This window comes from Ctenopharyngodon idella, chromosome 13 (assembly GCF_019924925.1).
Source record: "Ctenopharyngodon idella isolate HZGC_01 chromosome 13, HZGC01, whole genome shotgun sequence".
Lineage (NCBI taxonomy): Eukaryota > Metazoa > Chordata > Actinopteri > Cypriniformes > Xenocyprididae > Ctenopharyngodon > Ctenopharyngodon idella.
In genome coordinates, this window is record NC_067232.1 from 36,438,122 (window position 1) to 36,454,061 (window position 15,940).

A 15,940-nucleotide genomic window follows, 5' to 3' on the forward strand; every position below is an offset into this window, starting at 1 on the left:
ATATCATCAAAAGGTTGATTTATTTCACTAATTCCATTCTAAAAGTGAAACTTGTATATTATATTCATTCACTACACACAGACTGATATATTTCAAATGTTTATTTCTTTAAATTTTGATGATTATAACTGACAACTAAGGAAAATCCCAAATTCAGTATCTCAGAAAATTAGAATACTGTGAAAAGGTTCAATATTGAAGACACCTGTTGCCACACTCTAATCAGCTAATTAACTCAAAACACCTGCAAAGGCCTTTAAATGGTCTCTCAGTCTAGTTCTGTAGGCTATGGGGAAGACTGCTGACTTGACAGTTGTCCAAAAGACGACCATTGACACCTTGCACAAGGAGGGCAAGACACAAAAGTTCATTGCAAAAGAGGCTGGCTGTTCACAGAGCTCTGTGTCCAAGCACATTAATAGAGAGGCGAAGGGAAGGAAAAGATGTGGTAGAAAAAAGTGTACAAGCAATAGGGATAACCGCACCCTGGAGAGGATTGTGAAACAAAACCCATTAAAAATGTGGGGAAGATTCACAAAGAGTGGACTGCAGCTGGAGTCAGTGCTTCAAGAACCACTACGCACAGACGTATGCAAGACATGGGTTTCAGCTGTCGCATTCCTTGTGTCAAGCCACTCTTGAACAACAGACAGCGTCAGAAGCGTCTCACCTGGGCTAAAGACAAAAAGGACTGGACTGCTGCTGAGTGGTCCAAAGTTATGTTCTCTGATGAAAGTAAATTTTGCATTTCCTTTGGAAATCAGGGTCCCAGAGTCTGGAAGAAGAGACGAGAGGCACACAATTCACGTTGCTTGAGGTCCAGTGTAAAGTTTCCACAGTCAGTGATGGTTTGGGGTGCCATGTCGTCTGCTGGTGTTGGTCCACTGTGTTTTCTGAGGTCCAAGGTCAACGCAGCCATATACCAGGAAGTTTTAGAGCACTTCATGCTTCCTGCTGCTGACCAACTTTATGGAGATGCAGATTTCATTTTCCAACAGGACTTGGCACTTGCACACAGTGCCAAAGCTACCAGTACCTGGTTTAAGGACCATGGTATCCCTGTTCTTAACTCCCTCGGGTCGGCGGTCACGCCGGCGATACCACCTCGGTTTTTTTCTTACCAGTGTGAAAGAGACTCAAAATACTCTGTCAATGTTGCACATATAATTAAGAGTTATACACCATTAAAATTTGTGGAATATCTTCTTTTATTTGCGTACACTCAGAGTAAAAACTAAATGATGTGCTTTTTGCAAAATAAAGAAAACTAACATGATGCGTGATCTCTCGTCTCCCTCTGAACGAAGTTTAATCTGATAGTTCTCAGAAAATGAAGTGTAACTTAGTGAATACTAATGACACAAAAATGAGACTTATGTCTAAAAAATGTTGAAATGTCAGGTTTTAAATCGTGTAAGTCAAATCGAAAACAAATATTCTGTGTTTATGTAATCTGTATGAAAAGAGACACATGTCAGACGCCGGTGATTCAGCTCATTATCCGCTAATGCGGCCACGCCCACCAGACGCAAATTCTGAGGCAATACATGTATATATCATCTCAATCGTGCATTTATTGTCTTGAAAAGTGTTTATCTGGATGTTAAAGCCATGGTTAGCGATCTCTGAAAGACATGCCGTTAGTTCCTGAATGTCCTGTTCTTCTTTAGAGTAATTTGTGAACTAAAGGTGTACAGAGCGCCCTCCGGCTGCAAGTATGAATTGAAAACAGTATCCAGCGCTCACAGTGATGACAATACATATTGAATAAATATTACTCCTCTGTATAGAAAATTGACATAAACATATGAGAATCCATCAATATTTCTCCAAATGTGCATGCTTTTAAGCTAAAAGACTATATGAAATGCCATAGAGGTAACATGAATGTTCAGACGCTTTGCATCACAGAAATACATTATATTTTAAAGTATATAATAGAATACCATTATTTTAAATTGTAATAATATTTCACAGTATTGCTGTTTTTTTGTATGTTTGATATACACCATGATGAGCTTGAGACATGATCACAGAGGGTTTTTTCACAGCCTACCTGACTGAAAGGCCTCATTAATATGCAGCTCATTAGAGGTTCTTTATGCGATTATTTTGTCTTCTCAGGTGTAAATCACCCATTATTCATGATGATTCACGCCTCCACGCATACTGTGTTTCTTGACAAAAAGTGTCTTACAAAAACTAAATCAATATATTGTTATAAATGAACAAGTATGCAGGATAATTCACAGGATAGATCATTTTGAAGCAAAAACTCTAGTCTACAACCTCCAATACCCAGAAGTCTTGTGAACACAGATTTAATATATATTTTTTGGCTTTATTTCAGTGACGTAAGTTTTTTGTTTTTTCAATAACCACGCATAAACGTTATTCCTTCAAAAACACAAACATGTACATACATGTTCCTCACATATTATGGTAGCCTAGTTTGTGCTGAATACAGTGTAATGACACTTTTTCCATTAATATGTTTATGAACAACTGAAAAAAGCACAAATGTCAGGGCATGTCAAAACTTCTCCAGGGCCCCGAAAATCCTCAGACCCCAGAGGGTTAATTGGCCAGCAAACTCGCCTGACCTTAACCCCATAGAAAATCTATGGGGTATTGTGAAGAGGAAGATGCGATATGCCAGACCCAACAATGCAGAAGAGCTGAAGGCCACTATCAGAGCAACCTGGGCTCTTATAACACCTGAGCAGTGCCACAGACTGATCGACTCCATGCTACGCCGCAGTGCTGCAGTAATTCAGGCAAAAGGAGCCCCAACTAAGTATTGAGTGCTGTACATGCTCATACTTTTCATGTTCATACTTTTCAGTTGGCCAAGATTTCTAAAAATCCTTTCTTTGTATTGGTCTTAAGTAATATTCAAATTTTCTGAGATACTGAATTTGCGATTTTCCTTAGTTGTCAGTTATAATCATCAAAATTAAAAGAAATAAACATTTGAAATATATCAGTCTGTGTGTAAGGAATGAATTTAATATACAAGTTTCACTTTTTGAATGGAATTAGTGAAATAAATCAACTTTTTGATGATATTCTAATTATATGACCAGCACCTGTATATATATATACACAAACCCGATTCCAAAAAAGTTGGGACACTGTACAAATTGTGAATAAAAAAGGACTGCAATAATTTACAAATCTCATAAACTTATATTTTATTCACAATAGAATATAGATAACATATCAAATGTTGAAAGTGAGACATTTTGAAATGTCATGCCAAATATTGGCTCATTTTGGATTTCATGAGAGCTACACATTCCAAAAAAGTTGGGACAGGTAGCAATAAGAGGCCGGAGGACCAATTTGCAACTTATTAGGTCAATTGGCAACATGATTGGGTATAAAAAGAGCCTCTCAGAGTGGCAGTGTCTCTCAGAAGTCAAGATGGGCAGAGGATCACCAATTCCCCTAATGCTGCTTATCATCATCTACAGTGCATAATATCATCCAAAGATTCAGATAATCTGGAACAATCTCTGTGCGTAAGGGTCAAGGCCGGAAAACCATACTGGATGCCAGTGATCTTCGGGCCCTTAGACGGCACTGCATCACATACAGAAATGCTACTATAATGGAAAACATGGGCTCAGGAATACTTCCAGAAAACACTGTCAGTGAACACAATCCACCGTGCCATTCGCCGTTGCCAGCTAAAACTCTATAGGTCAAAAGAGAAGCCATATCTAAACATGATCCAGAAGCGCAGGCGTTTTGTCTGGGCCAAGGCTCATTTAAAATGGACTGTGGCAAAGTGGAAAACTGTTCTGTGGTCAGACGAATCAAAATTTGAAGTTCTTTTTGGAAAACTGGGACGCCATGTCATCCGGACTAAAGAGGACAAGGACAACCCAAGTTGTTATCAGTGCTCAGTTCAGAAGCCTGCATCTCTGATGGTATGGGGTTGCATGAGTGCGTGTGGCATGGGCAGCTTACACATCTGGAAAGGCACCATCAATGCTGAAAGGTATATCCAAGTTCTAGAACAACATATGCTCCCATCCAGACGTCGTCTCTTTCAGGGAAGACCTTGCATTTTCCAACATGACAATGCCAGACCACATACTGCATCAATTACAACATCATGGCTGCGTAAAAGAAGGATCCGGGTACTAAAATGGCCAGCCTGCAGTCCAGATCTTTCACCCATAGAAAACATTTGGCGCATCATAAAGAGGAAGATGCGACAAAGAAGACCTAAGACAGTTGAGCAACTAGAAGCCTGTATTAGACAAGAATGAGACAAAATTCCTATTCCTAAACTTGAGCAACTTATCTTATCTTAATCTTACAAGTTTTTTTTTAAAGTCCTTAATAATAAGCATGTCTCATGTTTAAGCCAAATTGTATTATGCATTTCCCCCGCAGCAGCACTCTGCAACGTCCACCGCTGTTTCTCAGATGCGCTGGTATAAAACTACTGTATATCGATATAAATGGTATCGCCTCATTCCATATCGTATATTAAAAATATATCAGTATATCGTACAAACTCGATATACCGCCCAGCCCTATCTTTCATATACATTTATGAACTAGATTCTTATCTTTTCTGAAGGAAATATGAGTGGTGATTGGCCATGTACAACTTTTACCATGGTTTTAGGGAGTTATACTTCGGTATACAATTGCTAAGGTGTTTGAGTGTTTCTGATCACCTAATTTCTCTTTTCAACAATCGCAAGCACAATTTGAGATTTTATTAATGTCCTTAGCTCAAACAATGCAGGATTAATTACATGAGAACTTAGTTTCTTATTTAGGGTTAGAGGTTTGTTCAAATCCAATAACGCTGAGTATGAGCAATAGTAATAGTGATGGTTGCCTTAGCAAACAGCACTAATGAATTTTTAGGTGCATGAGCTAGTCATACAACCCACACACATTTATTTTTTACAACATACTAAGAAGTCAAATTACAATTTAAGCCCCAGCTGTTTGCATCTGTTCCTTTCATTAACAACTTACTCACCGTGGTGAGTAAACACATTAAAAATGAAGCTGCCTCTGATTAGAATATTTACATTTGCTCTCTGACCTCGAATTAGTTAAAGCATTTTTCACCGAAGACTTAATCACCATGATACTGTTTACACAGCCTATCCCTGTGGTGGAAAACCGGGCCACGATCAGTGGATGGCGTCTTGTGCGTGCATGCTAAATCCAGAGGATTACGCTTGGATCAGTGGAGAAATAAACGAGATGTGGTATAGAGAGCGGCCAGATTTCAGACATATTAGCTACCCTAATGAATTTGTTTCATTAGCTCACAATGGACGCTGTTTGGTAATTAACAAACTGATCTTTTCGTGAAATCCCAAGAGTGGAATTTGGAATTCAATTGTGCTTTTTTGTGGGGTCTTCTTAAAGGAATAGTTCAGCCCAAAATGGAAATGTTATCATCAATTATGCACTTTCATGTGATTTTCTTTCTTCTGTGAAACACAAAAGATGATAGACAGAGCTTCTTTTTTCCATACAATGAAAGTGGATGATGATTTATACAGCTAAGCTCCAAAATGGACAAAAAACGATCATAAAATGCATCTGTCTTTGTAAATGTACATGTTGTGTTTGAGTAAAAGCATTCTTACTCTTGCAGGTAGACTTCTCCTCCAGCCCTTCCCATGTTGCATTAGCTAAGCACTTGATGGTCCTCCTGCCCCCTAGATAGTAGCCGGGGGAGCAGCTCAGCATTATTCGTGCGCCAAACTCATTCAGCGAACCCGAGATGAGACGCCACACCATGTGTTCTGAGAGCATGCTCTCAATGTTAGGGCACTGAACCGCTGCAGGACAGAAGGCAAAAAACACATTAATGGAAAACCATGACCTTGTAGGTCCTGGAAAAGGAATAACTAGAGCTTACAGGATTTATGAGATAGACATACAATACCAGTGAAAAGTTTGGATGCACTTGTCTGAATTTATGTTTCTCATGACCTAAAAAAAAGTTTTGATATAAAGGCTTTTTTAGATGCCGGAAATTATATTACATTAAAATGTCACTTATTTAATTTAATGAAATCGAAATCATGAAATCATTCCGATTGATGAATCTGAACATAGTGTTTACATGAACGTGTGTGTTTATGCCACAAGTATACTGAATATTAGGGGTGTAACAATACACCATTATATCGAGATATCACAATATAAAAATGTGACGATATGTATTGTTGATGTAAGAAATAGATTTTATCCAAGGCTCAGCTTACTGTATTTATAAGGTGTAATTCACACAAAAATGAAATTCTGTCATCATGTACTCACCCTCATGTCATTCCAAACCTATAAGATTTTCAAACACAAATGAAGATATTTTTTTTATGAAACCTGAGAGATTTCTGTCCCTCCATTTAAAGTCCATTCCTCTAAAACTTAAAAGATCCCCAAAAAAAAAAAAAATGCCATAAAGGCATCATAAAAATAATCAATCGAGTGGTCTAATCCAAATCCAAATCACGATGGCTTTATATGATGAACAGATATACAACAATGTGCATACTAAGTAATCATGGACGTTCAAATGCTTGCGTGATGCATGGAAACAACATGAGTGAGTAAATGCAGAATTTAAATTTTTGGATGAGCTAACCATTAACAGTTTGAGAATAGTCATTTTGACATGCTTTCTTGCAATTGTGATTGATTTCTTTTCTGTGACTGATTGCATTGATCACCTGAAGCACACGCGCTGCCAGAACTCCTCAAAGTGAAAGCACAAACATTTTAGTAGTACGATTATTCAAAGCATTTTGAATTGTTTATTATTATAAGAATGGTGAATTAATAGAGGGACAGGCAGGACATATCAAGCACCGGGAGAGTCTGTGCGTGTACGGCTTGTCTGTGTAAGATCCAACGAATGCCTGCATTGAAAGCGGCAATACTGGGTGAGGAAAAAAAAAATAAAGTTTATGGAGTTTCAGTGACATTACTACATTAAACTACTATATATAATGTTGAATATAATGTGTAATAATGCAATAGTGAAATATTTGTAGGTCCTGATAATGATAAAATAATAAAATTATTTTAATAATAATAAAGTAATAACCCCTCTTCTTTATTTTGGCTTAAAATATCGCAATTTGTATCGAATTGTGACATGAGTGTATCGTTACACCCCTAACAAATATGCATGAGTTTCCCGCTGTTGGCGCATAATCATCATCCTGCCATCGCTTCTTTTGTTTTAAAAAGCAGGCTTAATATTGATCTATTTCAGGTCTTGTTTAGCAGACGACGAGCACATTCAGCTTTGTGCCTTTCTGCTTATATGTATCAAGCATTAAAAACGCCCCTTCCTATGCCTAAAACAAGGCGACTGTGGATGAGAGTCCGAAACAAGGACTGCTGAGACGACATTGTCCTGCAGCACATCACAGATAATAAGTGGAATGAGAATTTTAGAACTTTTTGACACTATAGGGGTTTTTGCACCAAATAGTTCTAGGAACTTAGTTCTAGGAACTAGCCACTAGGATAGTTCCCCGAGAACTAATTTCCTTGGTTGCATTCACACTGGGAATAGGAACTGTGAAGCGGCCGACAGCGCGGCATTTACAAATGCTAAAAAAAAGTGAATGGAGGATGCCGTGATCGGAGCTGTTTATTGTGTGTCGTGGGTTTCGTGATAACGGAGATGGAATGTATACGCATAATCTACGTGACTGAAAGAGCAAAAAGTTGGGCTAAGAGACGAAATCTCCTATGACAACTTTAAGTATCGAGGCGGAGAAAAGAACATAACCCTGCAGACAACAGGTAAATGCCGTTTTTGATGTCTTCCATTTATGTGAAGTAAATATGTTTACACAGATTTTTAAAAATGCCGGGTGCCGGTGTTTGACATGCATTTGACCAATCAACGTACACTTACATCACTGGTAGTTCCTATAGTGCTGGTTTAGACCCATGGGCGGCGCTAGGGAGGGGCTAGCAGATGCTTCAGCACCCCCAAGAAAGACCAAAGCACCCCCATAGCACCCCCACAATTTTTTTTTAGCAATTATATACAGGTTGTGTGTTATATTTAATAAATAAGTTGATAATAAAAGCAACAAATGAAATAAAAACATTTAACTCATTATGCATGCATGACGTAATTTACAGCTACTGTCACACTTGTCGTAATGTCATAGCATTTTATTTTAAAGTGGAGAGGTTCCTTGTGCCAAGAGCTGCTCCCGACTAAAGATTTTTCTAGTAGTCCTTCATTTAGGCCCTTAAAGGTTTATATTAAATGAATTAATATAATAATAGCCTACTAAACCATCCTTTAATAATCTATTGCTATATAGCTGTGATATAGCACAAAAGTAATGATTATGAATGTGTTGGGGGAAAAGAACACATTTTAAACTATTTAGAACATTTAAACTATAGTGCTTTCTGAGTCAGTGTCGGCTGCAAAGATGAAGTTGCCGATGCTGACAAAAAAAAAAAAAAAGAGAGAGAGAGAGAGAGAGAGAGAGAGAGAGATCGTGCGTGCGCCTCCTACCTAAGCATGCTAATACTTTAGATTCCACACTCCTCGCAATACACAATAAGTTACTTTTTGGACCAAATAAAGATGCGTTTATTGACAAAAACCTGAAGTTTTTGAAATTTGAAGACATAGAGGCTAAGCAACTGTGGGGATGTCCGTGACAGCAGCTTGGCACATTTGGCCATTGTCCACAGACAGCGAAGGCTGGTTTGAGACTTTAAATAGCAAGTAAATATATCCCAGTGTTTTTTGTTGTCATATTGCCATTGACTGAAATTTCGAAATGCTGAACGTCTGTCTAATAAAAAAAAAAAAAAAAAAGTATTTAAATTGTGCTGAGTCAAATCATGTAGTAATAAAATGTTAAAAATCGAGTGGGTGGGTTTTCCTCATATTTATTTTATTATTCATTTAAAAAGTAAAATGTTTTTGCGCATATTTACAAGTAATTGCCCAGCTCCCCCTGTCAATGATCTAGCGCCTCAGCACCTGCGTTCAAAATTCTCTGGTGCCGCCCCTGTTTAGACCCTACTATTTAGTAGGAGCTAATTTAGTACCTCCCAAAAGGAGTTCCTAGAACTAAAATCGTTCCTAGTTCCTGCGGTGCGAACACGGCAAAATCCGGGTACTTCAGTCAATAGTTCTAGGAACTACAGTATGAAAACGTTCCTCTGGTGCGAAAGCCCCTATTATTCAACAACAACACCTCATTCCGTGCATTATACGTCATTGCCTATGTGTAGAACTTTCAAGTTTTCAATCCGACCAAGTTTCCAATCGACAAATTAGAAAAGGTTTAAACCACCCCTTATGAAATTTCAATCAGATTTAGCCAACTTATTCTGATTGACATAGTAACATGTGACCTGGGGGAGGGGGGTCGTCCTGCCTCAAACTCACACCACTGGTTGAGTATGTTGGACTGTTCAAACAAAAAGAACTTTTGAAGGAGTTTTTGCTCTTTGTAAGTCAACCTAGGCTTGGCTTTTGTTTAATTTCGTTAGCACATTCAAATGTTATTGAAGTGGATTTGTCTTGAATGTGTGTTTATATAAAGAAATCTGAAGTGAAAACATAAGGTTTCAGAGTAACAATATTGGAGCCAGCATGGAACAGATGGTCCTTTGATTGAACAGCACAGTGCATAGCTCAGATTCAAAGGAAGCTTAATTTGGTGCGGGCGCATCTAATTTTGAGGGGGGAAAAAAGACTGCAAGCTAGGTCAGGTATACTAAACAAGATCTTAAGTAGACCAAAACATCTTTCCCTCCCTTTTTCTCTCACATTTTGTTCCCTCTCCATGTTCTACATGACAAAGGTTTCACATCCCTCAGCTCGTACTTGTTTAGATAATTATAAACACAGCTCGAGCGCTGTAGCTTACAGCTAGTCTCAGACACCGTGGATGTGTCATACTATCATCTGAAAGCTTTAGAATGAAAGAACACCTTGACATAGTGTTATGTAGCAGGGCAGAAGCCTCATCCTTTCTCCTTCCTGTCGATGATGACCTCTGAATGCATAATACACGGTTATTTGGCTATGGGCTCTTTGGTCGGCTTTGTGGGCTAATGGTAATTCAGGTGAGAGGAGGGAGATGCCACATCATACCATTTGTCTTGTTTGAGTTGCCAAACCACAAAAAATCAAGTCATTATTGTTAATTTTGCCAATTACCTGCCCTACAATACTCTCAGAGGGGGAAACGAGCGAGAAAGCGGCTGACTGCGGCGGTTCAATGAGGCGGTAGATTTTAACATGCTGTTGGCATAGAAACAGAGGACTTGATTTGCTCACGTAAACAGCGGGAAGGATGTGCCACGTTGCTCCAGGTGCCATCCTCCAGGCAGACGGCGGTGAGCAGGCTGCTTGCGTCGGGCCTGTATCCCTCCTCACACTGATACTGCACTTTACTGCCCACCGTGTACTGGAAGCCGTGGAACGTTCCGTTAGCAGGAGACTCTGGCACTCCGCAAGATACAGCTGCCAATCAGAAACAAACAGCATTGTATGCATAATATATGCTATACGGTGTATTTATATAACAGTTAGTAATGTATATAAAAATACCCACTCAGCAAGATTATATTCAGATTCTTTCAATACCTAGTGACTTGTTTTGCTGTTTACTGCCTACATGCACTGCTGCAAGCATTACATGAGCAGAACAAAAGACAGGAAGTCCTGCAAAAATAATTTCTTAAAAACTGCAGTTAAATAAATTGGAACAGTATTGGTCAAGATGGGCCAAATATACCACTTTCCCATTGATTTACATTCTTTTTCTTTTTAAAAAATTATACATTCTGAATTTGAATATCCTTGTTTTGTTTTGTTTCTTTCTTTCTTGTGTATGCTTTTTATATAGTTTTGTAGATTTTTTATAATGTGGAAGTGTGAAGTGAAAAACTGAAACAGAAGACATGGTGAGTGATAAAATGTAAAGTTGATCACTCACATTTAACGGTTAGCATTCACAAATATGTTTTTAGTTAGATACCATGCATCAATATGTGATAGAAAATGCATACAGAAATAAATGTAAAATATAATATATTTTAAAAATGACCATATTATTTTTCCGATCTGAATGCGTGGCATCGTACTATTGAATCACAAACTTGGAAGTAGGAGCTTTGCAGGAACACTTGAAGATAGTAAAACCATAAATTGTAATGATCAAATAAAAATTATTTATTTATTTTTTAATTACAAACCTGATGGAAATCCGATTCTATATATGTGGAAAAAAATTTTACAATAAGGTTCCATATGTTAACATGATTAACAATGGGGTGAGGGGGTGGCATACTTCTAAAGAATTTAGAAATCTTATTTAATGTTAAATTCAACATTTACTAATACATTATTAAAATCAAAAGTTATTTGATTAATATTATTTAATGGTCCTGAGCTTACATGAACTAACAGTTGTATTTTTATGAACTAACATAAAAAAAGATGAACAAATACTATAACAAACATATTGCTTATTGTTAGTTGTAATGCATTAACTAATGTTAACTAATGGGACCTTATTGAAAAGTCAGCAGAAAAACTGACCTGAACCCGACTTAAAACCTGATGGTTTGTCCGGTCCTGTTGGTCTCGGGTCGAGTAGCCGACCTCTATTACATGCAACCATTCATATATGAAATTGGCTCTTTTTAGCAAGGAAAAAAAAAAGTCTTTAAAACTACAACACACACAAGCAACCATTCAGAGAAAACCAATGGGACCAATTAAATCTCTTCCTTTTTAAAATGATCACATCCTGAATAAAAAGCAGGCCCTGAGCCCTCCTCTACCTCTGTTTGACCTGCTGGCAGACTGCATGGATTGCTCCCACCACTTAAAGAAATTATTGGCCTTAATTAGCGCCCATTCTAGATGCCCTTCGTTACAAATGGGGCCTATTCAGAGCTCCGTGCAATGGTAAAAGGATATTAGTGCTATGACCTCCAGTCCTTGGAATAGTGTCATTTACCTTTGTGTGATTAAGAGTAATGAGATTCCTTCTTTCTGCTGTTGAATGTATAGAAACTTTGGCTGGCGTCTTTGTGAAATGTCCTTAAAAGATGCTAATTTAACAGAGGCCTGGGAAATGTTTTTGGGCAACAGTCAGGAGCAGCTTTGCATTCACTAGAATGCTCTGACCCGTGGCAGACTGGGTAGTGCACCTGCTCATGACATACAGCATAAGATCTGTTTGCTAACAGGGATGCAGTTTTGATGTCCTGACTGTATGGCCCATCTATCTCATTTTTCTGTCCTATACAATAAAGTCCCACAGGGTGCGAGTCTGCAAAAATTGTAGTGCTCACTATTTGAGACAAGCTCAACCTATTGAAGCTTGTTTCCCCCATGGAATAAAACAACTTAAAAGATAATTGCGACTTTTTATCTCAAGATTAGGGCTGGGACAAAAAAATCGATTCACCTATTGCAATTTTTTTGTTTACAATTTTAAAATCGATTTTTTTTTTACTCCAGAATCGATATTAATTTAAATTATATTGCTTTCTTTTAGCCCTTGCATATACACGAGGAGGAAAGAAGTTACCCACTTTTGTTCAAACAGGGCATAATGTGTTATCGCTGAGTGTTACACAACCTAATATCCCTTTCAAGATATGCAAGAAAGCGATGAGATTACCTGCACTTCAATGAATGAAAAACGCAACACTAAGTCAAATAAATGCATTGAAAAGCCTTCGCGTTACTCGTATACGCTTTGCGTCAGATATCAATGCTGAGAGAGGGAGAGTATAAGGCTGCAGAGCAGCACGATTAATCTCAATTCAAACACCCTCAATTTATTCTTAAATTACAACAATTATTCATCTGTCTAATAAACCTTTGACAAAATCATATCGCAACAATCAAATCGCGCTGCTGCTGAACCAGAGAGAGCAGTTGTTATAGGTGTGGAGCAGCTTCATAAACAGTCTTTTCAACCTCATAGTATCATTATTTCTGTGATTAAATATTTCAAAGATGTAATGAATTGTTTTTGTAAATATGACTCATCTTATATATCATGTACAGTCTGTATAAGTGTATGATTCAACTGTTTCCCATGGTCTAGTGTTCAAAAAAAAAAAAAGGAAAATCGCAATACAATAACAATATCGAATCGCAATACTTATAGAATCGCAATTCTTAATTTATTTTTTTTTTAAATCGCAATACATATCAAATCGGCACCCAAGTATCGTGATAGTATCGAATCAGGAGATCGTATCGTATCGTCCCATCCCTACTCACGATTCTGACTTTTTTCTCAGAATTGTGAGTTATAAAGTCAGAATTGCGATATAAACTTGCAATTGCGAGTTATAAAGTCCAATTCTGAGGAAAAAAGAATGACCTTTTTTCTCAGAATTGCGAGTTTATATCTCACAATTCTGACTTTATAACACACAGTTGCAACTTCTTATCATGAAATTCTGACATTATAACATGCAACTGCAAGTTTATATCACGCAATTAAAAAAAAGTCAGAATTGCAAGATAAAATGTCACAATTACCTTTTTTTATTTTTAATTCAGTGGAGGAAACAAGCTTCCATACAACCACTCTCCTTTCACAGAGAGACAGAAAAACTGTTTTTCAAAAAATATTTTTTTTTTTCTATTCCTTACATTACTCATGGAAAGTGCAGTATACTTATAATCATCTCATATAACCTGCCTTAAACCTGCACAAATAAAGCTGGAACAATTAGACCTACATACAGTTCATTGGCTCACTATTTATATGCACTGACACGTCTGATCTAAAGATGACTCGTCTTGCTAATGAACACACAGAAAACCTCCAAAAGAGACCATTTTCTTTGACAATGCTGTGGAACAGAAGACGTGAGGGCTCAGTGCGAAAGGAGAAAGGGCAGACAAAACGCCACGTGGGCTGAAGGATAAAATTAGCACCTCAATAAAAGAGGAAGGAGCAGAGAAGGAAGCATGAACAATGAAATTAAGAGAACCCGTGACACATCAAACGCATTCAATTACATTTCTGTCTTAGTCTTAGCGTGACTGAAGAGTCACCCATTATGACATTGGGACAAAGGACACTCGTGATCTCATTGCACAGTCCTCGACGGAAGTGTTTAATGGAATAAAAGCGGCTTCTCGTCGAGGCGTGCGGAGGTGCTTTGAGCGCCCCGCAGAATGACACATTTTGTCATATGTGAGGAGGCAGGTTGCCTTTTCAAGGCAATTCCCAGACATTTGAATGAGAGGACTGAGTCAGTGAATATCTCTGAATAGTGTGAATTACCTTGGCATAGTGGAGCTGGATTGTCCCACTGGTAAAGCCCATTGGGATGGAGTCGGCATGTGGCGTTTCTGTGACCCACGAGCCTATAGCCAGCGTTGCAGTAATACTGGAGTCTGCTGCCTGGCCGGTCTCTCGCCCTATTGATGACTCCTCCATTCTTGGGTGGATCGTTCACACTGCAGTATGCAGCTGCGGGAGGCGACAACAATCACAGTTCATTAAAGTATGACGTTAAGGGTGATTCTTCAGTTAGGGTCACTTTTGACCAATTGAAATCTTGAAAAATGAAACCTCTTCAAATCTTTTTTTTTTTTTCATCCATGTTAAAACATGCATCACATGTCCTAGAATAAAGATCTAATCATGGCCTTGATCAACCTTTCAGTGGATTTTTGTGACGGTTTGGATTTTTGTGTGTGGTAATATTATTTTTATCCCTTCAGTGAGTGACATTCAAAAACCATCACCTAAACTACATAAGGAATCTTTGCAACCCTGAACATGGCTTCAAATGGAAAGCGGATGAACATGGTATGTGCCAACCACAATGTGTTTACTGTCCTAAATTGGTAGCTTAATAAATGTAAAAAAAATAAATAAATAAATATTGAAATAAAAATTCAATGTTTGATTTTTAGGAGATTTGTTTACTTTTTTTAGTTTTAGTACTGTGTGGCCAATGTAAATTCAGAGTACTGAAGCAAAACCAGTTCTCTACTTCTCTAGAAGCTTTTTATTAGACAGAAATTGATATCTAAGAGTAATCCATGTTATTGGTTTTAAATGTGTTGATCTGATATAAGTTATTTTGCCTAATTTTATGGCTTGACAATTTAGATGATATGAACTAAAAGCCATAAATCTCAAATTCTGATTTCATGTAGTCTTTAAAACCGTGTTTAAGTTTGATTCTGAGATTAAATGAATGGGAAAATTCAGCTTGATGGTTATGAAAAGATCATTAGATCTTGTTTTTGATGTGACACAAATACAAGTTTACCCATCATAAAAAGGAAAGCAGAAGCTCGAGGGATGTCAAAGCTTAATCTCACTTCAGACAGATCAAATCAAATGCATCATCACACCAACTCTGCTGAGAGGTCTAGACTTAGCTGCGAGTGATTAACCAGACCTAGCGTAAAAAAACGTTCATGTGGCACTGAATTCTAATTTCCGAAAGCCCAACGGACTAAGAAAGGCGGGAAAAACAAGGAGGGCTTGAAGTTGCTACTGAAAGATGTTTCGTAGAGATAAAAGTGTTATATTTATCAATAAGTGATACCTACATCCTGTGATTATTTCAACTCAAGAATCTAAATACACAGTAGCCACTCAGGGGATTTCAAAAACACAATCCCTCTGAGCAATGTAGTCGTTTCTCTTTCTGTCTGCTCTTCACAAAATCCAATAAACAGGAAACATGTGGCAACACACTGGAATAATGGGCCTGCATAGGGCACAGCATGTTAGAAAGATCAACTGAAATGAACAGAGAGAGCAAGAAACGTTGACAGAGAGGCAGAGGAACGGGTGAAGAGATGCCAAGTAATCATGGCCACTGGCTTTGTGGCCCATATATCATGTTTAGCCATTGGTGGAAATGTCGGTCAGAAGAATACGAC

General features: G+C 37.9%; 1 protein-coding gene across 4 annotated transcripts in view; it reads right to left on the bottom strand.

Annotated features, from left to right (window-relative positions):
* The window catches only part of LOC127524842 (CUB and sushi domain-containing protein 1-like), a 632,721-nt gene that overhangs the window by 41,632 nt on the left and 575,149 nt on the right, over positions 1–15,940 (bottom strand). For all 4 annotated transcript variants that reach the window (XM_051916817.1, XM_051916816.1, XM_051916815.1 and 1 more), the window contains 3 exons: positions 14,319–14,507; positions 10,331–10,516; positions 5,634–5,828 (listed from right to left, as the gene is read on the bottom strand). In XM_051916817.1, coding sequence (XP_051772777.1) covers positions 5,634–5,828; positions 10,331–10,516; positions 14,319–14,507 — 570 coding nt within the window. The remainder of the gene's footprint in view (positions 1–5,633; positions 5,829–10,330; positions 10,517–14,318; positions 14,508–15,940) is intronic.